Below are 24,300 nucleotides of genomic sequence, written 5' to 3'. Positions count from 1 at the left end.
GGCTATAGTTAGACGCTTCGCAGAAAGGCAGTTGATATTTTCGGATTTCGGACCAAGATGGTCCACCTTCTTGTCGTATGCTCACAGAGCCCCTTGGACAAGCAAGGTATACCGAGCCGAAGTGCTCGTAGCTCCACCCGATGGCGATCCAGAGCGTCGTGGGTTGGCGCTGTTGAATACGCATGTCGGTCCTGTATAAACTGCATGGCATCCGTGGACGAGTATAGCTGCCATGAAGCAGTGTCACACGCACGGCTGCTGAGAAAGTTCATGCGAGCAAGTTGGAGCGGCCATGGCACGAGCACTGCTCTCTAGTGCACACCTTGCGGTCGTCCCATCTATCAAGAGTAGACGACAATCGTGCAAGGATTCGAGGCCAAAGCATCCATCGTCCATCCCATTGGGCACAGCCACATGCGTTCTACACGGGTGACGAGGAGCGCTACTGCGTCTCGCCGAGGGACACGACATCGAACTTGAGTGATCAGACATGGCGTTGCGAAGAGCACCGCGGGGTATACTATTGGAGCCCTAGCATGTTGCCACGTCATTGGCACAACGAGATATGGATATCCGGATAGAACCGTTTCGCCGAGCCAGCGCATGGGCCCGCCGATCTTACAGGGACACGCACCCACGCGCCGTCACCCTGGGCGCCGATGCAGCAGTAGCACGGCATGGGCGCCCGAACACGAAGACGCGACGCCGTATCCGGCGCCCCACATTGTCGAGTCTGCCGACGAGCCGAGCTCTGTGTCGCCTGCCTCCATTGTGAGCCTTCTCCACGCCGCGTATACCCGCCCGATGGAGCACCTCGGCGTCCTCTGCGTGCTGTCTCTCTGCGTGGTGGGCTTTGTCGTGTCGACCAAGTCGCAGCTGGCATCGCCCATCGCACCCGACCCGATCGCCGATCTCCGCGACCACTCGGTGTTGTCGCTCCTCGTTCACGAAGTGCAGTCGCTGCGCACCGAGGTCTTGCACCTCCGGTCGCTGCTTCTCGAGCTCCGCCACCAGCCGTAGCGTTATGTACAACAGACGAGGGTGTAATATTTCTACAACGACGACGACGGTGCGTCGACTAGGCATGGGTCAAACAGGATGACGACGACGACGGTCGATCGTCGCGCGTGGCAGCTCCGTCGTCGTCGTCGTTATGGTCGCGCACACGGACCTCGGCCTCGGGCGCGACGACGCTCCAAAATGTAGCGGGTTCGTGGCCGCTTAGAACAACCTCGAACGTCGGCGGGAATGCTTCGTACGTCTGCAAGAGGCGCTAGACCACATCGATCGCATCCAAAAGTGCGGGTAGAAACGGACGAGGCGTACCATGGCGGCGCGGCCCGAGGCGACAAGCGAGTCGGAGACGTCGCGGCCGCACCAGAGCGAGCAGTAGTTGGTGTCCATCGAGAGCACGACAAAGCACGACTCGTGGTGCTCGTCCTGCCACGTCACCATCAGGAGCTTAGTGCAAGCTTATTGACGTACAAGTACGGTGGCGACTTCGGGCGAGATGGACACGAGTTGCTGCGGCGTCATGGGGCCGACGATGAGCGGGTGCGACTCGTCGTCCACGTCGTCGTCGTCCGAGAACGACGATTCGATGCGGAAGATCGTGACCTGCTTGCGCGCCTGCTGCCGCAACGAGTCCCATTCGTTGAGCTGGAAGATAAAGCCTGCGTTCGGATCAATGACGGGACGCGACGCACGGACGCGCTCGAGCGCCGGGTACAAGCCGAGCTGTTCGCGCGCCATGAGGTATGCGATCGCCATCGTCGGTGACCGCGAAATGCCTTTCACGCAATGCACAAACACCTACAACAAGAACAACATATAAACTCGGTCGGTCGCCGAGGCTCGAAGCGGGGACCTTGCCGTTGGCCTCGCGCGCCGCGTCGATAAAGTGGAAAATGTTGTAGAAATGCCGGTGGATGTCCTGGGTCGCGTGGTCGCGCAGCCGCAAATGGTAGTACGAGAAGAGGTGCGGGAAAAAGTCGGGCGTGACCGTGCCGGCGCAGTTGATGATGTGGGTGATGCCATGCCCGAGGAGCGTCTCGTGCTTGGCGGCCACGACCGCGCCGCCCACGTAGAGAAAGTCCGTGACGCGCGAGCACACGTTGGCGTAGTCGACCTTCTTGCCGCCATGCGTCGGTGGCGGATGCGGCTCCATGGTCGAGAGGTCCAAGAGCAGATTGCCGGGATTCCGCATCCGTGGCCGCGGCTTAGCGAGCGGCTGCTTGGCGACGGCCAGCGGCGCATCGTCGCCACACGCCGCTTCGTGGTCCTCGTCGTCGTTCTCGCCGTTCTCATCGTTGCCGTCGCCGGCGTTGGCATGCGCGTTCTCCGCGTCGCGCTTGCGTGTCTTGCCCTTGGCACCGCAAGCGTTGGTCTCGATGGGCAGCGGGCCCTCGTCGGCCGGCGTGTGCTTGCGCTTCATCTCCATCCACGATGCAGTTCTCTTCGCGGCCGACGCCGAGCTCACAGAATAGCCGGCGTATTTTAGGCCGGGCGTTAAGAATTGCGGCGGCGCAATTGGCTCTTGGCGTTTGTATACTTGAAAAGATATACGACGTCGAAACAGATATACGACATCCGGTAACGGGTCGCCAGCGCGGCCAGCAGCACGAGGCCAGGACCGCGCTGCCGAGGACGGGCGGCCCTTGCAAGCGCAGGCCTGCGACCGCCGGCCGGTGGCAGCGATGCATCTGGTCGGCGCTGCCAGCCCAAGGCAGCGGACAGGCGCTCGCGCGGTACAAGAGGCCCACACCGGTAGCTTCTCAACGTCTCAACGAGCCAGCCGTCGATCGACGTGCAGGCGTAGAACGCGTGTACATGCATCGTGGCTTGGTCCTCGCAGGATCGCCGGCCACGTGGCATCGCATCTGGGCGCCACGGCCCGAGTGCGATATGGGACGTCCTACTGTGGTCATGGCCATCTGCTGCTTGACGACGACCATTTTTTCTGCCGTGCGATGCTCCAAGCGCTTGCCGTGGCCTTCAAGGCCTCCATGCATATACAGAGAAGGGTTCAGGTTCACGCACGATGGATCGTATTCAGGTTAAAAGAGCAAGTAGTACAGTAGAGAGACAAGACGAGGTGGCGACGAAGGATGCTTACACGTGGCAGTGGGTCTTGGGCGTCGCGCCGATGCGGAGGACGGGCTTGCCGCAGATGCTGTACTGGTAGCCCGGTGCGAAGCGGTCGGCGGGGTTGGTCCGCACACCAAAGAGCGCGACGTAGCCGACAATGACGGTCGCGACGATCCAGTGGATGTTCTGGATGTACGCTTCCGGGATCGAGACGCCTTGGACCTTGACGAGGTCGTTGTAGTAGAACGTGAAGCCGAGACCACCGCCGACGCCAGCGATCGACCACGCCGTGAGGACGAAGCCATGGAGCGCGCCAATGTTGTAGGCGCCGAACATGTCGGTGAGGAAGGCGGGGATCGTGCCAAAGCCGCCGCCGTAGCAGAGCGTGAGCACCCAGATCTCGGCACGGAAGCTGTCGTAGTCGCTTCGCGCATGATGCTGGGCATCGTGAGCAGAATCACCATCTGGATCGTGAGCGTGCAGAAGAAGATGATCTTGCGCGCGAAGGGCGGGTTGAGCTTGAACTTGCGGGCGAGGACGTCCGAGACCATGGGCACGCAGAGGCGGCCGCAGCAGTTGAACGCGCCGTTGATCGCGACGACCGTCGCGGCTTCGTCCGGCGTCTGCTTGAAGATCTCGGTCGCCATCGACGAGAGGCGCGAGAGCGCAACGAGGCCAAAGACGATGTTGCCCGCGAGCATGAAGTACATGAAGAAAAAGTCGGCCGAGAGGAGGCAGTCGATGAGCTTGAGGCTCTTGACGTTCTTGTAGTTGTCCTGGTTGAGCTCGTGGACAGTCGTGGTCGGTGCGTGCACTTCGCGGCCATGGGCTTCCGAGAGCTCCGTGTACTGCACATGGACCTCGTCGTGCTTGGGCGACTCGGCGAGCTTCGAGTCCTCATGGAGCTTGCTCGACTCCTGGACGCCGTGGATGTCCATGCCCGCGGCGGTAAAGCCCGGCGGCGGCGTGCGCATGACGACCGCGCAGCAGAACATGACCGTCGACATGAGGACGCCGAGGAAGATGAACGAGCCGGGGAGACCAAACGCCTTGGCCGCCGGGAGGTACACCTTGCCCCAGACGATCGAGCCCGCGCCAAAGCCGCCGACCGCAAAGCCGGCCGCCGTCCCGCGCATGTCCGGGAACCATTTCTGGAGCGCCGAGACGGGCGAGATGTAGTTGATGCCGAGGCCAAAGCCGCCAATGATGCCGTAGCCAATGTAGATGCCAATGATCGACTTGGACCAGAGCGAGATGGCGGCGATGACGTAGCCGGAGCAGAACATCGAGACACCGAGGAAGAGGCCGCGGCGCGGGCCGTTGCGCTCGAGCCACGGGCCAAGGACCGCGGCCGTGCTGCCAAGGAGACCGCACGCCATGTAGAAGGTGTAGACGGCCTTCCCGGCCTTCGGGTCGTCGTAGATGTACGTGTCGATCGGGACGTTGTAGATGGACCACGAGTAGAGCGAGCCGCAGCAGAACTGGCACAGGAACGACGCGGCGAAGAGGTACCAGCGGTTGAACGGGATCGACTTGACCGTGAGGAACCGGTTGCCGCAGAGCGGGATGCAGATGAGGTACTTCTCGGCCTCGATTTCCTCTGGCGTCTTTGCCGGCGGCTCGACCGTCCAGTGACGCTGGAAGCATGCCGAGATCGCCGAGCTCATTGTACGGGCTGATGCGCAGAAGGAAGCAGAAAGCAAAATGAGCGTTGGTGGGGCGCCACTTAGTGGACCAGAAATTCCAAGCTCGCCGAGTCAGACGACGCGCACCATGTGCTGTACCGTAACTTCAACGTTGCCGGCATGCTCGCTGCAGCGCCAACGCCATCTGTCCAGAAGCTTCTGCATCTGTGTCGGTCGATTGGGTGCATGATCCTGCGCCTCCCACTCCGACGTCGTGCATTAGCACGCAGCAAGCATCACCGATCCTCCCTCCGCGTCGATTCGACACCATCGCACTTTTCGCCCGCAAGACGACGGCGATGCGTTCTGGGAGTCAAGGTGCCCATCACAGCAAGTACCCAACCCCGGCTAAGCTTTCTCAATGATTGGTACATAGCATTGGTCGGATTTTCGAGATCAGAGAAGACTGGAGTAGCTTGTGTGTAACCGCAGAGCGTCGTGATCGAAGCGGCTCGAGCGTCGTTGCGCTGGCGCGTCGACAAAGACAAGAAGCGGCTTGAGGTTGCAACGCAGCTGGAAGGCGCTGCACAAGAAAGCTGCTTCAACGCGCCTTTCGAGTATAAACGTGGTGCGCGGCAAGCGTGCGAGATGGCTGCAACGCGGAGGGATCGCAGAGGACGCCTGGGTCGGACTATATATGCATACGCAGATTGCTGCTCCGAGAAAGTCCCCTGTCTTTTTCGATAGCGCGATGGCACTACGCTTCGCCGGCTTCTCTGCTGTGCAAGCTACCGCCGAGTTGCGCAAGCACGCCAGATGGTGTGCCCATGGCCGTTGATATGGCGTATTTTGTGCCCTCGCTCGTGGGCTGGTCTGCGGAGGATGAGACGTCGGTGCCAGGGACGCGCGCGCCTTCTTCCCTCTTAAAGTTTCATGCGATTGTGGCCTCTGAACTCGCCTGCGCAGATGTCGTCCGAGACAGAATTGCGATCGCCCCGACGACGCAGGGGCGTGTGATTGGCTCGTTGGCGAGTCGAGAATGCAGGTCGTGCTTGGGCATTCAGCCACGTTGAAGTTGGCGCTACCAGTTTGGCCTTTGGGTGACACGGGTCATCCAAGGTCGTACCAATGATGATGTCACGTCGATAGCCAGGTAGCAATCGATGATGCGCTCGGTCGAAGTAATACCTTGGGCCATCCGGCGGCAAAATCGTTGAATGTGCCCAACTCGATCCATCGACAAGTACTACGCGAGGCAAGCTCTTAACGTATCCGACGTCTCTATCACGGCGGCGATGCGTCACACCAATCAGAGCTACTCTAGGGCGGGCGGCATCCGACCTGCTTCTGAATCTGGTGTCGTGTCCGCAAAGCGCCAGCTTCAACATCAAAGCGCCCATATCCGAGCTGCATTGCGAACTAGCGCGCCGGAAGCAGCTTCCGCTCTTGGCGAAGCAAGAAGTTACACATCCTTCATACTACGTTAGTACAGACCGACTCACCTCTCCGTCAGAGTACCTTTTGCGAGCGGAGCGATGATTAACCCTCCGACGCCGGACAAGCCGATTTTTGAACCATGGCGATCGTCTTGAGAAGAAATCGCCCGAAGAGTGTCCAGACAAGTCGTATTCACTACGCCGTACGACGTAGGGTGCACAGGGGCATTGGCTACTCGTTGCAGCATCATCGTTCGACTTTATACATTCTTAATCGCCGCCAAAGAATCGGCGTGGCGACAATGGACACGCGCAACGATATCCTTTTGCGGCCGCCACGTAGCGAAATATTTTTCGCAAAGTTCAAGTTGGCTGCCATAGCAAACAATGTAGTACGAGCAAAAACGAACCGTGTGAAAGTGCTTGGCCGAGTGCTATGACACGGCGACTATTAGGCCAGTACCACCGTGCAAACTAGACGGATGGCGGCTGCAGAAGAAGAGCACATAGCATCGCGGTTAAAGCCGCTACCCTCACGCGTTTTTACTCGCAGCGCTTGGTCGGTCGTGACGTCGTCGTTCGATGTGCTGCTGTGCTCGATCTTTCGTCCTCCGCACACATGTCCACGTCATCGCCATGGCTGTGTGAGCGATGTAACATCTTCATTTAATGCCTTTTTGATAATAGATATTTCTCGACATGCTCATGCATCAAACCTTGTCAACCACAGGTTTCTAGTTCTAGAATGCATGCATCCCTCAGGGTTGGGCACGAGGCCTCCTATCGCTCAGCACATGTCATGTGCGCTCAGATGGCTTTGCATACCATATGGTTGACACGTGAACCTGGGTCGAGTAGGGTTGATGAGGGTTGATGGGTCTTGCAGCTGGAACCCATTGTTGAAACCAGCTGTCGTACTATTATTTAGGCGAATTATTATTAATAATATGAGGAGCCCGCAAGAGCAATAGTTTCTCTACCTATTACTCTGTAACTTTTTGGCTGGATTTGGGTGACGCCATTCCAAGGACCACGACGCTCTTCGGCGTGCTATGTGCCCTGTGTCTTACGTCCTCTGATGAGTACCGTAAGTGCCGGTCGCTGGCAGCGGTCGGTGCTATCCCTCGGCGAGTGGGCTCACCACGGGATGGATCGTACGCAGCTCACTCCCAACAATTAAGCGCTCGTGTCAACTCCCACGCATTCAGGCGTAGCGCTACGTATGCGAAGTCTTTGAGTTAGTTTTTGCTAATTTGATTTCAACGCGAACACGTTTGATTGAATTGATTGTTGCTCTATAACGTCGCCGTTCAAAAAACAGAAAAAAGGAGGCGCGTACCAAGGCTCGAAGCGCGTAACAACATATCTGTACGGTACGAAGAAACTATGGAGTGCATGCGGGATAACTCCAGCAATTAACGCCCACCCCATTGCGGGCAACTACGGATCCGGCCACGTCCATCCTCCCTCTGGCGGTACTGCGGCAATGAAGTTGCGTCTTCACGGGGCCCTATCCCCCCCATTTTTTGGCAGCACCAGTATAAAGCGTCGTGGCAACACCCGTAAGGAAGGTGCAGGGGTCATGGGCGTACGCAGCACTCTATTTTTACCGCGATACTTCTTGCGTGGCACCAATTCTCTGCTTGGTCGGCGGTCAACACGCTGGTGACAGAGTCGGCGCTGCCCATGAAGACTGGATTATTCCGCTGTGTTTGAAAGGTCCACCGAACGTTCCTCGTGGCGCGCCCAGTGCCTCGGTGGAGGAAAGCTCATTGCATCGATTGCTGCGTCTTGCCTTGGACTCTCCACATACGGACATGACTGGTTTTGTGTGTTATGAGGATGCGAGCTTCGATAGTTGTCGACCATGATTCCCTTGACCCCGAGCTGGACGCTATCTGCGCCTACATGCAGCGCAAAATGGCCGAGCCCCGCCTTCTTAGTCTTGCTATCGCCGTGGCGCGCGATGGCCACGTCGTTCTCGCCGAGGGTTTTGGCTTGCTCGAGGTACTGCACATATCGAAAGTAGTTCGCAAACGGTTCTGCCTCGCACGAACAATTCAATATGCCCGTAACGTCGTCCACGCTCTTTGAGATTGGGTCGGTGTATAAGGTCTTGGTAGCTTTGGGCGTCGGCGTGTTGGTACACCATCTATGGGCCTTTCTTCCGATACCAACAAGGCGTTCGGTCGACCGCAGTGGAACGACCGCGTCCAATTGCACCTGCCGTGGTTTACGCTTCTCAATAAGGACGCTGCGGCGCGAACGACTTGCTTTTGATGCTCTCGGTGCTTGCCTCCCACGACGACATTGCATGAACCTTTGGCATCTTTCCGACCGAGCGCGAGCTCGTCGAGGGCCTCGCACATTTCGACACGACCGATGGCTGGCTTCTCGGGTGGTGCCTCGGTGTTGCCGACAACGACGGCCAAACACGACACCACCGCCTTTCCGGACATGCCAGGCGCACATGAGAATGGCCGTGATCCTTCAACTTGTGAACCAGGACGCGTCGTGCATGCGGGTCGACGCATCGATGCGCAGAAAGTATGCCCCGACAATAGTAAAGAGCTCTACGATCAGAGCTTGCAAGAGACGAGGATGACGGGCTGAACCAGAAGCACGCCGTCGGGACTGCGCCATTGCAATCCAATGCTGCCCACGCTAGTATGACCTCGGAGAGACGCGAGACGCTGGCTGTTCTCGACTGAGAGCGCAAATGTTCCTATCTTCGGCACCGACCTTTGAATTCGGCAGCAAAGGAGATGGCTCATGCCGCGAATGCCAGCCATGTCGCCAGCATTCGGCATACAGTCAGGTGGCATATGCCACCAATAGCGGACAAGACAGCTGGGCGAACGCAAGTTTGGGATCCAACTTCAAGCGCTTCGGGTCATACAAGCTCGGTGGCAGCCTCCACATATTGGAGCACCCGACCAACCAGGATCCTGCAATTCTTTCGGTCTTGTGTGTTGTTGACGCATGCATGGTTCCGACGAGGGGTAGGGTTTCTCTCGAGAAGTCAGTGAGCGTGTAAAGGGTCGTGGTGCTTTTGTACGGCAGAAGAAATCTACAGTAGCCACTGCGAACGAGAAGAAACTAGTGGCATCTATTAGTCTAGTGGTTTAGACGCTGGTTTAGCACCGGTTGGCGCTGGGTTCGATCCCCGGTGGTGTTACTCCTTTCCGATTCTACGCGGTTGCGGTCGCAAGAGGCAAAGTATCTGCCTGGGCCATTTGTACCCGCGTAGAGTGTCTGGCGCACGGCGCAAAGGTCTTCGCTCTTGTACCGGTAGGGGGACCAATGCAATGTGCCCGTGGAGGGTCCTTTTCTTTTATGATGGACTCTCGTCATCGACACCTACCAACCTGCAGTTCTCATAGTTGCACACGTGTACGTTCCGGCAAGGAGGGACCGCTGGTACAGTACTCGTCCAAGTAAAGAGAATGCTAGTAGCGCGCATCTCCACAGCATGTATGTACATGTGCCTCGCTGAACCAACTCTCTCGTTCCTCCAATCCAGCATCTGCATTGCAGGAACATCGATATTCATACTTTATAAACACGTTTGGACATGCTAAACCTGATTCATAGTTGTTGGTGCTGTACACGTGTACGCTCCGGCAAGGAGTTACCGCTGGTACAGAACTCGTCCAAGTGGAGAGGATTCTACTAGCGCGCATCTCCACAGCATAGCTCCACAGCAGTGCTTCGATGCGCTAGCAACCAACTCTCTAGCTTCTCCAATCCAGTATCTGCATACATAGCAGGAGCATCAATATTCATACTTGGTATTAGTGCATGTTTGGAAATCGAAAACATCCGCCGACCGTGGCGAGGGGCGGCAGCCGCAGCGGCCAAGCGCAGCGCGTTGTCCGTGTCTTGCAACACGTGGCCGCAACGCGTACGCCTTGTCGGCCGCGGCCAAGTTAGCAATGTACAAACCATATATATCAATACATCGACTTGATACATGAGTAGGTCTGGACCGTCGAGTCGGCGCCGTCACGCGCAGTGCGACTGTTTGCAACTATGGCGCGCCAATGGTTGACACAGCGCGTGAGCGTCGAGGACATCGCGAATGGCTCTGGTCAGCAGCGCGACCCACGACTGCATTCAAGCGTCGTACCAGAGAGCTCGACTGGCTTGAACTTGTTCCAGAGCTCCTGGAGCTCCGACTTGTCGTCATGTTGGTGCTGCGCGAGACTTCAGTTGAAGAGGGTGTCGTACGTCAGCGTGCGTCAGCGTCTCGTCGTCGTCGTCCTTGTCGAGGCGCGAGAGAGCGGTGGTGCGGCCACAGGTCGCGCTAGCTGCACTCGCGGTTCTTGGCGCCAAGTAACGAGTGTAGAAGCTCGCCACGTGGTCGAGCACGCTGCGGAAGACCTTCTTGGACATGCGACGCGTCCCAATACCAGTGCAGGGTATGGCTTCATGCACACCGGCGCCGCGCCATCTTTCGGTGGGATTTCATACGGCAGGAGCTTGAGCGTCCCGATCTTCCCGTTGAGCGCTGCCTTTTTGTTGTCTTTGAATCGCAGCACCGACCGGTAGGACTTGGCTTTCTGGTTTTGGCGTCTTCTTCGTAAAACATTGGGGAGCGAAACTCGTCCTTCGCCATGTCGTCCAGTGGTACCACGGTTGCTTGCCGCCGTACTACTGTACTTTATCGCGCCGTCGCCGCTTGATAATGCTAATCTTATCGTCGGCACCGCCTCGTCAATTTGGCAGAACCGACGTGCCGGATGCCGTAAAAGCCGGATACACCCAAGATTGCCAAGATGTGCTGCACATCTTGGTGTGACCTGCACATGATGTGCAAGTCACGCCAGGCGACAAAGGCTTTTGCCGTGAAAAGCGCACGTCACAAGCAATCCAGAGCCACGCCACCAGCGCGCAAAGCAGCAGCGAGGCCACGAGTGTCCACGCAACTTATTGCAGTGGAAAGAGGCTCAGCACAGGCCACAGGGTGATAACGAAGCTCACGACGTCCGCATCGTAGACCACGTCGCGAAGGGGCACGGCGGGAGCGCCGAGGCAGAGCGCAACATAGACGTACTCTATCACAGCATGGTACCGGCCGCGATAACAGCACACGTCGACGAACGAGACGGCACAGCCGCATGTAAACACGAGCGCGGTACACTTGGTGGACGGTGGCACGGCAGCAACCACCATCTGAAGCGACGCCACGTACTAGCCAGGACGATGTCATAGCAACCAAAAAGGAAACAAAGGTGAGTAGGAACCGTGCGACGTACTGCGAGGCGACACACGCAAGCGCGACGGTGGATGCGACGACGACAGCCTCGTGCGCAAACGGGTGCATGTCGACGCACTTGTGCAGAACGCCATGAACCACGAGATAAAGTGCGCTCGAAACCACGAGGCGCTGACAATGGTAGCCGTAGCGGGCCACAAAGGGCCACCAGCGATGCAGTCTCATGATGGCTCGCCGAGGCTGACTCGCTAAGGACAGCTACATGGCATTATTCTGCGCCGCCGTGGCCGAAGCGACATGCATTTTTGGTGTCGTCATGGTCGCATCTTGGCGCGACCTCCTGTGCTGCATCCTACACTACGTCGCTGGTCGACCAGTGCACAAACGTCTACCAGTATCTGTGCTTGCCATTCAAAATAATAATATTCGCATCGTCACCCGCTGCTGTGCGTGGGGTCCACGAACGAGCGCCACGGTCGCTCGCAGCTCGTTTGGCGCCAAATTGGGCTTTGTATCCGGATGATATCCTGATGGTATCCGGCGCGTGGATATTTTGGCCACAGTGAGGATGGAGTCGTTCCTGAACGCGGGAGTCCGCGACGACCAGATCGCGCGGGCCAACAAGGCCATCTTCGGCAACGACGGCTTCCGGCGGAACCAGCGGGATGCGATCGAGGCCACGCTCAAGGGCCAGGACGTCTTCGTGCTCATGCCCACGGGCGGCGGCAAGAGCCTCTGCTACCAGGTAGACGTCATTTAGGTCGACGATGGCGCTTCCAACGACATGTAGCTTCCGGCCGTGCTCTCGCCTGGTATCACGATTGTCGTCTCACCACTGCTGTCGCTCATCCAAGACCAGGTCACGTCGCTCGTCCGGAACCAGCCCGTGGGCATTCCCGCGGCCTTTCTCTCGAGCCAAACCTTGGCCAAGCTCAAGAAAGCCATTTGGCGCGACTTGCACCGCCCGGTTCCGACGCTCAAGCTCTTGTACGTCACACCAGAGCGACTTGCCGCCTCGGACAGCTTGATCCAAGTCCTCCAGAGCCTCCATCAGCGGGTACATTGTGGCGAGGAGGATTACACGTTGATGCTATTGGAGGCGAGTAGAAGATGCTGGCGCGCTTCGTCGTGGACGAAGCCCACTGCGTGAGCTCGTGGGGCCACGACTTTCGCCCCGACTACCACAAGCTCGGAAACTTGAAGGACCTCTTCCCGACCGTGCCCATGATGGCGCTGACGGCCACGGCGCCGCAAAAGGTCATTGAGAACGTCAAGAAGGTGCTCAAGATCCCGCGCGCGACCATCTTCTCCATGAGCTTCAACCGCACGAACCTGGCGTACGTGCATGCGACTACAAAACCATCGGCTAATAAGGAGCTGCAGATTTGAAGTCATCGAGAAGGACCCTGAAGGTACGACACGCTTCGATCCTCGCCGGTCGCTTGCAATAGTGCGTATGTAGAGGGCAAAGCGCTCGAAGCGCTCTTCAAGTACATCAAGACCAAGTACGACAACTCGGTCGTCGGCATCGTCTACTGCATGACCAAGCAGCAGTCGGAAGACGTCGCCAACTACCTCTTTGACCGAGGGATTTTGGCCGACTTTTACCACGCGGGCCAGTCGTCCAGCGACCGCGAGCTCGTCCAAGACGCGTGGCAGCGCGGCGAGATCAAGGTTGTCTGTGCCACGATCGCGTACGTGGTCTCTTGACATGCCGCATCATCCTCTTCTTCATGGCAGGTACGGCATGGGCATCGACAAGCCCGACGTGCGCTACGTGATTCACTACGCGGTCGCCAAGTGCGTCGAGGGATACTACCAAGAGGCAGGGCGCGCCGGTCGCGACGGCAACCCGTCCCGCTGCACCATCTTCTACAGCCGGTGCACCTCCGTCCTTGTAGCATCTTTCAAATGGCATGCCTCGGTAGACGCGACGTCGTCAAGATGAAGAGCATCATCAACATGCCCAAGAAGGGCAACAATGCCAAGAGCCGCGCCGTGCACATGGAGAAGCTCGAAAAGATGATGGACTATTGCGAAGACCGGACGAGCTGTCGGCGACAGTACCTCGTGGGGTATTTTGGGCAGACGTTCAATCGCAAGGACTGCAACAAGACGTGCGACAACTGCAAGCGCGTCATTGCCCATTAACACGCCACGTTTACGCATTCGTGACCGCGTGGTTTACAAAATGTGCGTCGATCCAGCCAAGGAGGTCGGCGGTCGAGACCTGGAGGTGGTCCCCTGGCGTCTCGTACAACGTGATACGACCGCTGTCATCGAGCGTTGCGAGCCCAAACGAGTCTTGCTGGTACCACTGCGTCGACCGCATGGGCAACACCACGTCACTCTGACCGTCGGCGTACGCCCCAAACCACTCCGACTCCTACACCAGCGGCGTCGCATTCCGACATCGAGGACCATGGACACGAATGTAGTACATGGGGGTAGACCATCGTGTCGTGCGCGGCGCGGACGAGCGCCAGGTGCGTGAGCGACGCGAACCGGGTCTTGTACTCGGGTGTCTTGACGGACTTTTCATTGTTGATGTCGGGAAGGAAGAGAGCTACGGTGCTGCGTAGACAAGATCCTCGGACACAAGCGGCTTGTACCGTGGGCGAGGTAGGCAGCAATCTGGCTTGGATCGCGAAAATAGTTGGCTTGCGCGAGCTTGCCTACGTCAACGTCGACAGGCTCATTGCGCAAACACCAAGAGGATGGTGAATACCCTGGACGGTATCCGTGTAGGCTGCAGTCGATATGATCTAGTGCACCATTTCAATCAACGAGCACGAAAAGCTAGTAATGCCTACGGCATTGATTTGCTTGCAGATAAAGCTGGTCGGCGCGCAGTGGGGAAGCGCCCCGACGCCGGCCAGTGGGCCGTGCACCGAGATGAAGTTCTTGACTGGTGGCGTGTTGTAGCGCTCAATGTACCCCCGGATGAGCAGGTTGCCTTGCGAGAAACCCATGGCGTTGAAGCCCTCCGCAAGGTTCGGGTCCTGCACGGCTGCATGAGCGCGTTCGATATAAGATACGCGTGTGTACATTGGCAACTTGCTTGGCGAAGAGGTCGACTTGGGTGTCAAACTTCATGAAGAAGCTGTTGGACGAGTCGGCAGCGACCGAGTCGCCGATCTGGACGTTCGTCACGTACGTGTTGAGGTGCGCAGCGACCGCCTGCGACGACGAGCGTTAGCAGACGATACGACGGCGAGGGGCGGTACACCTTGCGGAGGCGCTGCATGCCAGGGTTCCCCGCAGCGTCGCCCATGCCATGCATGAGCACGACGGGCAAGTTACCGTCCATGCCAGCGGCATAGACCCCCGTGGCCGAGCTCATGGCCATTTCGGCGGCCATGGCCTCGTCAAAGCGAAGGATGAATGGGCTCGCCTCGATGAGAGAGAGTTTGCTCGTCGCCAGCGCATCAGCGCCCGCGGAGGCGTCGGCGAGGCCCATGAGGACGAGCGCCATCGCCCCGATCGCCGTCAACGGACTTCGCATCTTGGTTTAAAAAAGATATGGATGCCGTTTCATTGGGCGATATATATATCTTTATGGACCAATCCTGTGCGAGCTTCTCGCCTCGTTCCATCAGCATAGCGTAATCAACCAGATTAGGGCTGGATTCTGGATCCAAGCTCGCGCTTGGCCCTACCTGGTCGTAGTGCGCGCTACGGAAGCACGTCGCCGTCCAATGCGCAGCGTAGTATTCCAGCGCAAGTGCACTGGACGGATCAGCTGAAAGAGCTCGTTTTTCAATCATGTTGAGAGTACTACAAAATAGCAATTAATTGATCTGTCGCCTTTTTCTACCGGTAGACCTTCGATTCTTCAAGCGCGCGAGAAGTACACAGCAACGAGCGTGGCCCTGTGAATGAAGTTGGTACATTGTGGTGGGTAGGATCCTACCGGTAAGATCGAAGAGCCTTTGCTTGGATCCTTAACGCGCTGGTCAAACGGGGTTTCGAGGTACTGAAATCTGAAAAGGGCGGAAACGACCACTGTTTCGATGCGTGATTGGCGCAAATCCACGACTTTCCACCAATCCACGCGCGACCGAGTTTCGACCAATCCCTGATGGGCATCCAGCCTCAGTCGGTTTTCCAACGTGTCGGTAAGCGCCGCCGCCGCAGCATGCTCCAGTCGGTCGTCGTCCGCATCCTCCTCATGGCCGTCTCGGGCTCCTTGGTCTGGGAGGTGCAGTCGCCGCCCAAGGCCTTCGAGAACGAGTACATCATCGACGTTCCGACCGTGTACGTCGACGGTCCGGCCTCGGCCTTCTTTCCCGTCGTCATGATGCATGGCATGAACGACGCCGGGCACAATGGCCACATGGAGCGCATGCGCAACGTGGTCTCCGAGACGCTCGACGGCGCCTACGTGACGAGCGTCCAGATCGGCAAGAACGTCGCCGAGGACGAGTACAACAGCGTGCACTTGACCATGGACGAGCAGGTCGCGCGCTTCGCCGCCATCGTCGCCAAGGACCCGAATCTGCGCAAGGGCTTCCATGGCATCGGGTTCTCCCAAGGCGGGCTAATCCTCCGCGCGTACATTGAGCGCTACAACGACCCGCCCGTCATTGGCTTCCTCGCCTGCCATAGCCCGCTCGCCGGCATTGGCGCGCTCCCGATCTGCAACCCCAACGATTTTGGCTGCCGCCAGCTCAACAAGATTGTCGGCGCTGTCGCCTACTCGGACGAACTCCAAGGTGCGCCTCGAACCCACGCACTTCGGTCCCTTGACCATCTGTAACGTAGAGCACCTGGCGCAGAGCAATTACTACCGGGACCCGACGCGCATCCAGGAGTACCTCGACCACGGTACGCACCTCCGACGCTACGACCATGCAGGAAGGACGTGTTGCCATGTAGTTCACTTTCTACCGGACCTCAACAACGAGTGGGCGACCGTCAATACGACGTACGCTGCCCACTTCAAGTCGCTTCGGCAGCTCGTGCTCGTCCGTGCTATGCGGGACAGCCAAGTATGTACACATGGACACTTGCGATTTCGCGTCTGACTTGGAGCATGCGTAGGTGGCGCCGAGTCTCTCGTCGTGGTTTGGCGCCTACAAGGATGGCGACTGGTCGACGCTACTGCCCATGAACGCGACGCCATGGTACACCACGGACGCATTTGGGCTGCAGTCGCTCGACGCGGCGGGCAAGATCACGCTCTACGAGACGCCGGACGACCACCTCCAGTTCAGCGACGAGACGCTCGCGGGCTGGGTGCGCACGCACTTTAAACCTGCCTCGATGCAGCAGCTGGCGTAGACTGCCATAAAGAGTGTGTTTTTTAACTTATCATAAAGAGCTTTGGTTCCTCGTGTACACATCGTCGTGCATGCGATCATGAGTCGTACTTCAAGTATGGAATTGATGTACTTTTGATACGAATATCGGACTCGGGGATCCCAAAATATCCACTGGGTGCGAGTGGCAAACCACCACATTCGAAACCGCAAACATAACAGGTCCCGTGCGGGGTGAGCTGGCAGGAACTTATGAATATATATGAACGTGTTTCGCGTTATCTTCGTTGTTACAAAGAGTTCACATACGTATAAACTAGCATTCTTCATCTTCTTCATTCGTTCACTGGGCCGTGGCTGCGCAGGCGGCGGCGCGGGGCACGTCTTATTCTTCTGTAGTCGCCCGGGGGCGCTTGCGGCCGCGGGTGAGGCCCATGACGACACGCTGTGTAAAAGCTATGCAGTTGGCTGAAGTCTTCGAGAGGCGCCAGCGACTGAGGCGGCGTCGATGACTGGAGGTCGCGGTGCAGGACGATCAGCAACGAGATCTTGGTGCGGCCTCAAAAACGGGGTGCATCGGGCGTGGCAAAGAAGCGGGCGGCGGCAATGTTGACAGGGACGTCTTCCTACAGGCACAGCACGTGGCCCAGCATGCGCCAGTGCTGGCGGGCAACGATCGCGATCAGCGGGGCACTGTCGTAGCCCTTGTAGAGCGCGACGTCGCCGAGCGTGTTCGGGTGAAAGATACCGACCACGGTAGTAGGCGGTGCAGCTGGAAGCTGTCAAGGCCCGCAAGGCTCGTTGGCGTCAGGGCCCGCGTGCAATAGTTGAACTTTTGAATGCGAAGCATTGTTTACCCTGATTGTTTACCGGTATTTGCGACGACGGCGCGTTGGCCCGGAAAAGTCTGCGCACCTTCGCTGCGCTGCGGTGCGCAGACTTTTCCGGGCCAACGCGCCGTCGTCGCTTGCTGCAGTCTTCAAAAGACATCGCACCTCGGTCATCTAGGTCACCTGGTTCTTCCAGAGCATCTTTGACGCCTTCGTCATGAGTCGAGTTCGCCTCCGTCGATGGGGTCGCTGCGGCGGGTTGCGAACGCTTCGCGAGTCTTGTCCTCCTTCGGGTCTCTTGCTTGTTCTGCGCTTGCCGCTACCGGAAGAGCTCCTCCTCCTACACCGTTCGTGGCTTCACCTGCTTCCCATGCGGCCCCATGGTATGGCACTAGAGGGCGTCCTTGCCATGACGGTCGTCTCCGCGCGTAACTGTCAAAGCGCGGTGAGAGCTCTATTAGGTGCGGCTGTGATGGCGTCATGTACCCTGATGAGTGCGTCGTACTTAATTTATACAAAATCGAGTATAATGTCCCAAAATGGACAGCACTTAACGGGGACCATTAAATCGCACTTCACGGGACATGTTCTGCGCGATGCGATTGGCTGAGACCAATGAAACTGCGTTTCATTGGACAACAAATCTGGCATTATAGCCAATGGGTTGGCCAGAATGTACGAATTAATCCCCTGGGATGCTGGTACACCACGTAAACGTTCCTACCAGGATAACTACAGAATACGCCGACTTCGTCTACCAAGTGATGCTCCGCGCGGTCAAGTTCCGCGCACATTTGCACTGGCTCGACAGGGCCGACCAAGCGTGCCTCTTCTGCCCCGAGCACGAGACGTACCGCCACTTCCTCGTAGACTGCAACTTCATCAAGGACGTGTGGAGCACGCTTCACGCCGTCACGGTCCCTTTGGACGTGACCTTGCCGGCAATGCTCTCCGGCTACCTCTACTCGACCCCAAGACGGCGTCCAACATGCACCAAGCCGCGTTCCGCTACCTCTGGCCCGTGCTCCGCGCCTGCGTCTGGTTCAACGTCTGACGCGTCCGGAACGATCGCGTCTTTCGCGCCGACCTACCGCTGCCAAATCCATGGACGATTGCCGTCAAGGCGGCACGTGTCGCTCAACTGTACTAGCACCACAGCCTCGCAGAAGAGCCCGAGCAGCCTGCTCTTCGTCGGCTTCTCCGGCTCGTCGCCCAACACGAGTGCCTGCGTTTCATCCTCGGCCTGCCTAAATCAAGTTCCTCAACCGAGTGCACACAACGACGAAAGTCCGACATTTTTATTTAGCATAGTTTTCTGTATTGTAATAGACGACCCACTTCTACAACAACTAACGTTAGAATCAAATTGCATATTTCACAATCCAAATCAAAAGTTTCAAAAGGCAAAGTCGAGTATTTGAAAAATATTGAAATGGCGTGTGCGAATCATCTGCACACAAGGCTGGTCTGGCTTTCGATCGACCCTGGAACGTACGGTGGGCACAACGCGCCGCCAAAGCACATGTTTTGATCGTCGTCAAAGAAACCGAATTCTTCGTCTCGATCGTCCATCGTCGTCGTCGTTCGCCCGCGCCTCTACCAGAAAGCTCATCGCGAGCGAGGAAAATGCATGTAATGGATCATGACAAGCATATTTACGCGCGTGTGCTTTGAACAGACAACGAGTGACCTGGAGTAGGACCGGAAGCGTCCAAGGCAACGGGATGATAGCTGCCGACACATGTCGGCGCGTCCGTGTGCCGTTGGAGCATCCGATCGCCACCCAGTTCCGCCCAGTGTCCTGCCTGTACAGTATGCGGCCACACGTCCGTTTGGAGCTGCTTTCGGCTGCCGCGTCGCCGCCAACGCGCTGGATCCTATCGTCGCACGCCCTCGTTCTTCCAGTTTGCAGTCGAGTTGTAACTCTTCATTTTTGAATTTGCCACGATGGCACGCCGCCTCATCTTGTGCCTGCTTGTATCGCTCGCGCCGTCGCTCGTCCATGGCCATGTGCAGACTGCGATTCGGTCGGGCGCCGCGACCGCGCGGGGCGTCAACCTCGGCGGCTGGCTAGTCCTCGAGCGCTGGATGACCTCGTACGCTGAGCTTTGGAAGAAGGTGCCGGAGAGCATCAAGGACCATGGTGAGCACGCGGCGATGGCCGCCGTCGGGCGGGCGACGGCGGATCCGCTTGTCAAGATGCACCGCGACGAGTGGATCACGGAAGACGACATCAAGGAGATTGCGTCCTTTGGGATGAACATGGTCCGCGTGCCCGTGGGCTGGTGGATCTACGAAAAGCCGGAGGTAATGCCATCTCCTCGTCGACTGCGATAGTCGCTCATCACAAACGTAGGAGACAGACTGGCAGCACTTTACGCCTGGCGGCCTCGAGTACCTCGATCGACTCATGAACGAGTGGGCCATCAAGTACAACGTCGCTGTGCTGCTGGACATCCACGCCACCAAGGGCTCGCAGAACGGCCGCGAGCACGGCGCGGCACCCGTGTTTGGCGCGACCAACTTTACCGACTACGCGGTCAACGTCGACCGCACGATCGAGGTATGGGATATCACATCAACTTCAACCTGAAACCGTCAAATGTGACAGACGGGGCGCTTTCTTGTGGACCGGTACAAGCACGAGCCGGCGTTTCTCGGTCTTCAGCTGCTCAACGAGCCCGAGTGGTGGCAAGAGAAGAACCAAGGCACGGACCGCACGAAGCTCAAGCAGTTTTACAAAGACTTGTACGCGACGACGCGGGCGCTCTGCGGCGACTGCGTCGTGGTCATCGCGCCGTTTTTGTCCGAGCAAGACAGCTCTCATGCCGAGTGGGGCACGCTCTTCCCCGATTCCAGTCCCGTCAACAACTGGATCGACTGGCACAAGTACCTGAAATGGGGCTTTGAAGGCCAGAACATGGACCAGATCACCTCGAGCGGCGTCGACAACATTGAGAAGGACCTCAAGGCGTGGCGTGGCAACAACCGCGTCTTTATGGGCGAGTGGAGCCTCGGGCACCCCGACTCTGCCCACGCGCAGTTCCAGGACGACGCCAAAGTCGCTCTTCTTGGCCAGCGCCTCCTCAACGCGCTCGATGCGGCCAAGGCGGGCTGGACGTTTTGGAGCTGGAAGGCCGACTATGGCACGCGGTACGGCGACGGCTGGAACATGCGGTCGCTTCTCCGCGACAAGCTCTTAAAGCTCTAGCTGCTCGCGAGCGATCTGGCAGTAAACGCAAGGACAAATACACGTTGAAGCCACTGTCCATATTGTTTATAGAAGACGAGGCAGACTATGGTGGCGTTGACGACGCCTACAAGAGCGCATTCTATCGGGAGTTAGACGCGACCCGCCAAGGCCGCCTGGAGCGGACTCGTGCCCATGCTCCGGAGTCGAAAGTTGTAGAGGCGGAGGATGTTACTGATGCGACAACGACGCAGCTCGCGGTCGAATGGCAGCGGTTGACCCAACTTTTGGTAGACGAGCTTCACATGGGGCGTGCCCCACTCGGCGGCGCCGAGCAGCGACGTGATGGCTTGCTTGTCGCCTCCGCTGCCGTCGTCGTCGGAAGCGAGCGGCGTTACGATGTGGCCGTCGCTCTCGCTAGTCACTGGAAATGTCGCCGGCGCGACAAGGATGTGGTGGGCCGGCAACTTTTGCGCGGCTTGGCGCTCTACCTCTTGGTAGACTTCAAAGTCGATGTCCCAGAAACCAGGCAAATTGTGCTTGTACCACAAAAGGGTGCCATCGAGGCCGACGATCATCATGCCCCAGACCGCATCACACTCGAGCCACGCCGCCTCTAGCTCCAGCATCGTACCAATCAACTCTTCCGATATTCGCATCCATCGTACCGGCAGTGCCTTCGCAGCGGCGGCGGTCGGCGACCGTCGGGGCCTGCACGGCGAGCGTACACACATCGACGAGTCCAACGACGCCGCGGACGACTGTCGCGGCCGCAAATCGCTGCAACGCCGGCTGGGTTGGCCACACCATGGCCGCGTTCGGGAGGTCGGCGAGCGCCAATGCAAGCGCCGCCTCGGCTTTGGCAAACACGCGGCTGAGTGTCGACATTTTCACACCAAAGTGCTCGCAGAGACGCGGCATGTTGAGCGCGTGCGTGTACATGGCGAGCACGAGGCCGAGCGCGGCGTGCTTGGGCACGCTTGTCGGCCGCCCGGGCAAACCAACCCCCGACTTGATGTCGTAGCGGCGCGCAAACGCCGTCAATAGCTCGTGAAAGGCCGGTGGCGGCAGCGACACGAAGGAGAGAAAGGCGGCGTCGTCGCGTGCGCGGTAGAGCTTGTACCACGGCCGGTGCTCCTCAACGCGGGGCAGTGACGCTTCGAGAGCGCGGATGCGGCGCATGCGGTGCAGGTGCTCGATGTCGGCGCGCAGCGCTGCCTCGTACGCTTCCAAGACGCGGCGGAGTTGTGCTTTATGGCCTCTGGCGCGCCGGGCGCGGTCGAGAATCAAGTAGTAGAGCAGGTAGCGCATAATCGCTCGAAATGTGAAACTGTCGGGCGCCTGTCTCATGTCCGGATACCAGATGGCGTGGTTCCCCACCATTCATTTCATGTGGGGATCTGGATCAAGGACGCAGTCTGCGTCTGCATCGGTCGTTTGCGTCATTTTTGGAGGGCGCCGATCGATCGATGCATTTTGCGTCCGCGCCAGACGCCATCGAATTTGTATTGCAATCTTTTAAAAACTTATTTTATATATCTATATAAAGATGTAGTGTGCGAGTGGTAATGTATTTATTTTCGGTGATGGGGTGATTTCTATTTTTGCGGTCATCTGAGAGATCTGAGTGTGTCGCCGCACGTCACTAAAATGATTTGGTACATCAATTTCGTCTATTTAAACGTTGGTATCTACTAACACTACACTTGTCTTTATCTACATTTCGTCGTCGTCGTCGTCGTCGTTATCGTTATCGTCATCCTCGCCTTCCGCATCAGCCCCTTCTGCGGCGTCGTCTTCCTCGTCTTCGCCAGGTGGACCCTCGACATCGCCGATGACATGGACCTCCAGGCTCGCGGCAGCATCGCTCAAGCTTTCGCTCGTTTTGCGCTTGGCACCAGTGACAACCAGCTGCAGGCGGAGCCGGTGCACGACGTCGTTCTCGGCGTCGCCACCCGGCACCACGATCGACGACGTGACGTGCAACGACGTGGTCGGGCGCAGCGTGCCCAGCAGCGTGCGGTCGCCGGCCGTGTTGTCGTACCACACTTGGACAGCGGCAAAAGGGACGTCTGGCGTCTCGACCTCGTAGCCATCGGCGTCGAACCCCGTCGGTGCGACGCGGAGGCAGACGCTTGCAATCGAGAGGCGCGCGCCGGCGCCGACAACGAACGGTGCTGGCTGGTTGGCACGGACGACTGTCGTCCACGGCGCCGTGTTGTCGAGGCGCTCGGGCCACGCGGGCAACGGGTCCGACAACGACCGCTTCGGGATCTTGAGTGCGAGCGGCTGCGTCGTGGAGAAGGCGTCGACACCGGCGAGGCGCTGGAGGTCGGCGTCACTCACCAAGCAGTCGTTTAGCGCCGCCTCGATGTCGCGTTTGTTCATGTCGGCACCGATGAAGACGATTTCTTGCTTGCGGTCGCCAAACGGAGCGACGTAGTCCGAGTGGATGAGCGCCGCGTCGGCCGCCGGGACATTCCAGTCGGCCTCGGGCTGCACACACCACCACGGCTGGAGCGGCGAGAGCGAGAGGAGGCGGCCGTGCTGGTTCCACTCGACCATCGTGTCGTCGCGACCGGCAATCCACGCAAAGCCTTTCGAGCGCAGAATCGGCGACGGCGACGTCGGCAGCTGCCACGGCGCGGCGCGGTCGCCCGGAAAGACGACGTCGCCCTTGAGGCCAAAGTGCCGGCGCACCCAGCGATCGAGGCGCGTCGGGTCGAACGGACGCCGCGCCCGGTACACGAACGAGCCGATGCCGTACTCGTCTTGCTCGCTTTTGGTGTGGTCACTGCGGAGCGACTCCATCCAGCCAACGCTTTCTTTGGCTTCGTCGAGGTTGAAGCGCTTGGTGTGCAAAATCGTCTCCATCGGCACGTTGGAATACTCGGCGCAGACGATCGCCGCGTGTGGGTTGAGCGTCCGCAGCAGCGCAACGACCGACGTCTTGTCCGTCACGAGATCCATCTTGTTGAGGACAATGACGTTGGCAAACTCGACTTGCTCGATGAGGAGCTGGCTCACGTGCTTGGTGCCTTCGCTGCCGCCGTCGTCTTCCACCGGAAAGACTTCGTGGAATTGCCGCGTCGACCGGACGAGGTTGGGAAACTCGACGCCGTCGACGACCGTCACGCACGTGTCGAGCGCGGCGAGGTGCGCCAGCATCTTGTCGTCGCTTGTCGCGAGCGTCGCCGTCTCGACGTCAAACGCAAACGACTCGGCGACCTGCATCGGCTCGGCAATGCCCGTGGACTCGATCACGAGGTAGTCGTAGACGCCGAGGGCGCGGATGTCGGCGATCGCACGGACGAGGTCGGTGCGGAGCGTGCAGCAGATGCACCCGTTCTGCATCGCGACAAACTCGGGCTTGGTCTGCACGACGCCGGGACCTTGCAGCAGCTGGGCGTCAATGTTGAGCTCGGCCATGTCGTTGACGATGACCGCGATGCGCAACTTGTGCTCGGGTGACTCGAGGATGCGCTTGAGGAGCGTCGTCTTGCCCGCGCCGAGGAACCCCGAGAGGAGCGTCACGGGCAGCGGCGGCGTCGATGTGCGAAGGGAAGGCGCCATGCGAAGCGACTGTGAAAAGGTAAAGTGAAAACGTCCATCTCGACCACCGTACACGGATGCGAATGGCGCCGTCGGAGACG

At 58.6% G+C, this 24,300-nt stretch overlaps 11 protein-coding genes across 11 annotated transcripts; 4 read left to right on the top strand and 7 right to left on the bottom strand.

Moving 5' to 3' along the window:
* Nucleotides 1–589: 589 nt before the first annotated feature.
* Nucleotides 590–1,077, top strand: SPRG_00325 (hypothetical protein). The gene has a single exon (XM_012338425.1). It carries the CDS (start codon nt 604–606, stop codon nt 1,018–1,020), a length of 417 nt encoding a protein of 138 aa, XP_012193815.1. The 5' UTR covers nt 590–603; the 3' UTR covers nt 1,021–1,077.
* Nucleotide 1,078: 1 nt separating this feature from the next.
* SPRG_00324 (hypothetical protein) lies at nt 1,079–2,492 on the bottom strand (the record flags this gene model as incomplete). The annotated part of the gene is made up of 4 exons (XM_012338424.1): nt 1,868–2,492; nt 1,486–1,812; nt 1,327–1,440; nt 1,079–1,273 (listed from the first exon to the last, which is right to left on the bottom strand). The coding sequence occupies exons 1-4, from the start codon at nt 2,438–2,440 to the stop codon at nt 1,079–1,081; spliced, it is 1,209 nt and encodes a 402-aa protein (XP_012193814.1). The 5' UTR covers nt 2,441–2,492.
* Nucleotides 2,493–3,111: 619 nt separating this feature from the next.
* Nucleotides 3,112–4,754, bottom strand: SPRG_00323 (hypothetical protein; the record flags this gene model as incomplete). Its single annotated transcript, XM_012338423.1, has 2 exons — nt 3,112–3,525; nt 3,549–4,754. The coding sequence occupies 2 exons, from the start codon at nt 4,752–4,754 to the stop codon at nt 3,112–3,114; spliced, it is 1,620 nt and encodes a 539-aa protein (XP_012193813.1).
* A 5,485-nt stretch (nt 4,755–10,239) lies between these two features.
* Nucleotides 10,240–10,543, bottom strand: SPRG_00322 (hypothetical protein; the record flags this gene model as incomplete). Its single annotated transcript, XM_012338422.1, has 2 exons — nt 10,240–10,344; nt 10,379–10,543. The coding sequence occupies 2 exons, from the start codon at nt 10,541–10,543 to the stop codon at nt 10,240–10,242; spliced, it is 270 nt and encodes an 89-aa protein (XP_012193812.1).
* Nucleotides 10,544–11,077: 534 nt separating this feature from the next.
* Nucleotides 11,078–11,591, bottom strand: SPRG_00321 (hypothetical protein; the record flags this gene model as incomplete). The annotated part of the gene is made up of 2 exons (XM_012338421.1): nt 11,078–11,341; nt 11,403–11,591. The coding sequence occupies 2 exons, from the start codon at nt 11,589–11,591 to the stop codon at nt 11,078–11,080; spliced, it is 453 nt and encodes a 150-aa protein (XP_012193811.1).
* A 343-nt stretch (nt 11,592–11,934) lies between these two features.
* On the top strand, nt 11,935–13,534 carry SPRG_00320 (hypothetical protein; the record flags this gene model as incomplete). Its single annotated transcript, XM_012338420.1, has 7 exons — nt 11,935–12,111; nt 12,157–12,423; nt 12,474–12,703; nt 12,750–12,778; nt 12,829–13,060; nt 13,107–13,247; nt 13,295–13,534. 7 exons carry the CDS (start codon nt 11,935–11,937, stop codon nt 13,515–13,517), a joined length of 1,299 nt encoding a protein of 432 aa, XP_012193810.1. The 3' UTR covers nt 13,518–13,534.
* On the bottom strand, nt 13,509–14,874 carry SPRG_00319 (hypothetical protein). The gene is made up of 7 exons (XM_012338419.1): nt 14,596–14,874; nt 14,415–14,546; nt 14,180–14,368; nt 14,095–14,131; nt 13,979–14,041; nt 13,808–13,932; nt 13,509–13,752 (listed from the first exon to the last, which is right to left on the bottom strand). Exons 1-7 carry the CDS (start codon nt 14,869–14,871, stop codon nt 13,528–13,530), a joined length of 1,047 nt encoding a protein of 348 aa, XP_012193809.1. The 5' UTR covers nt 14,872–14,874; the 3' UTR covers nt 13,509–13,527.
* A 600-nt stretch (nt 14,875–15,474) lies between these two features.
* SPRG_00318 (hypothetical protein) lies at nt 15,475–16,704 on the top strand. The gene is made up of 4 exons (XM_012338418.1): nt 15,475–16,081; nt 16,131–16,193; nt 16,245–16,357; nt 16,410–16,704. The coding sequence occupies exons 1-4, from the start codon at nt 15,505–15,507 to the stop codon at nt 16,647–16,649; spliced, it is 993 nt and encodes a 330-aa protein (XP_012193808.1). The 5' UTR covers nt 15,475–15,504; the 3' UTR covers nt 16,650–16,704.
* Nucleotides 16,705–19,404: 2,700 nt separating this feature from the next.
* SPRG_00317 (hypothetical protein) lies at nt 19,405–20,668 on the top strand (the record flags this gene model as incomplete). Its single annotated transcript, XM_012338417.1, has 3 exons — nt 19,405–19,764; nt 19,814–20,020; nt 20,069–20,668. 3 exons carry the CDS (start codon nt 19,405–19,407, stop codon nt 20,666–20,668), a joined length of 1,167 nt encoding a protein of 388 aa, XP_012193807.1.
* Nucleotides 20,669–20,708: 40 nt separating this feature from the next.
* Nucleotides 20,709–21,958, bottom strand: SPRG_00316 (hypothetical protein; the record flags this gene model as incomplete). The annotated part of the gene is made up of 2 exons (XM_012338416.1): nt 20,709–21,263; nt 21,316–21,958. 2 exons carry the CDS (start codon nt 21,956–21,958, stop codon nt 20,800–20,802), a joined length of 1,107 nt encoding a protein of 368 aa, XP_012193806.1. The 3' UTR covers nt 20,709–20,799.
* A 405-nt stretch (nt 21,959–22,363) lies between these two features.
* SPRG_00315 (hypothetical protein) lies at nt 22,364–24,220 on the bottom strand (the record flags this gene model as incomplete). The annotated part of the gene is made up of 1 exon (XM_012338415.1): nt 22,364–24,220. One exon carries the CDS (start codon nt 24,218–24,220, stop codon nt 22,364–22,366), a length of 1,857 nt encoding a protein of 618 aa, XP_012193805.1.
* Nucleotides 24,221–24,300: the final 80 nt, after the last annotated feature.

The sequence above is a fragment of the Saprolegnia parasitica genome (assembly GCF_000151545.1).
Source record: "Saprolegnia parasitica CBS 223.65 unplaced genomic scaffold supercont2.1, whole genome shotgun sequence".
NCBI classification, from domain to species: Eukaryota; Oomycota; class Saprolegniomycetes; order Saprolegniales; family Saprolegniaceae; genus Saprolegnia; species Saprolegnia parasitica.
This window is presented reverse-complemented; position numbering and strand designations above follow the sequence as displayed.

Excerpts from the sequence above, each read along its gene's own strand:
- SPRG_00325 (XM_012338425.1), top strand. The coding sequence starts at position 604 with ATGGGCCCGCCGATCTTACAGGGACACGCACCCACGCGCCGTCACCCT.
- SPRG_00318 (XM_012338418.1), top strand. The coding sequence starts at position 15,505 with ATGCTCCAGTCGGTCGTCGTCCGCATCCTCCTCATGGCCGTCTCGGGC. Across the intron at positions 16,082-16,130 it reads CTACTCGGACGAACTCCAAG|AGCACCTGGCGCAGAGCAAT; the intron begins GTGCGCCTCGAA and ends TCTGTAACGTAG. Across the intron at positions 16,194-16,244 it reads CCAGGAGTACCTCGACCACG|TTCACTTTCTACCGGACCTC; the intron begins GTACGCACCTCC and ends GTTGCCATGTAG.
- SPRG_00319 (XM_012338419.1), bottom strand. The coding sequence starts at position 14,871 with ATGCGAAGTCCGTTGACGGCGATCGGGGCGATGGCGCTCGTCCTCATG. Across the intron at positions 14,369-14,414 it reads TCGCCAAGCAAGTTGCCAAT|GACCCGAACCTTGCGGAGGG; the intron begins GTACACACGCGT and ends GCAGCCGTGCAG. Across the intron at positions 13,933-13,978 it reads TGCTGCCTACCTCGCCCACG|CTCTCTTCCTTCCCGACATC; the intron begins GTACAAGCCGCT and ends GCAGCACCGTAG.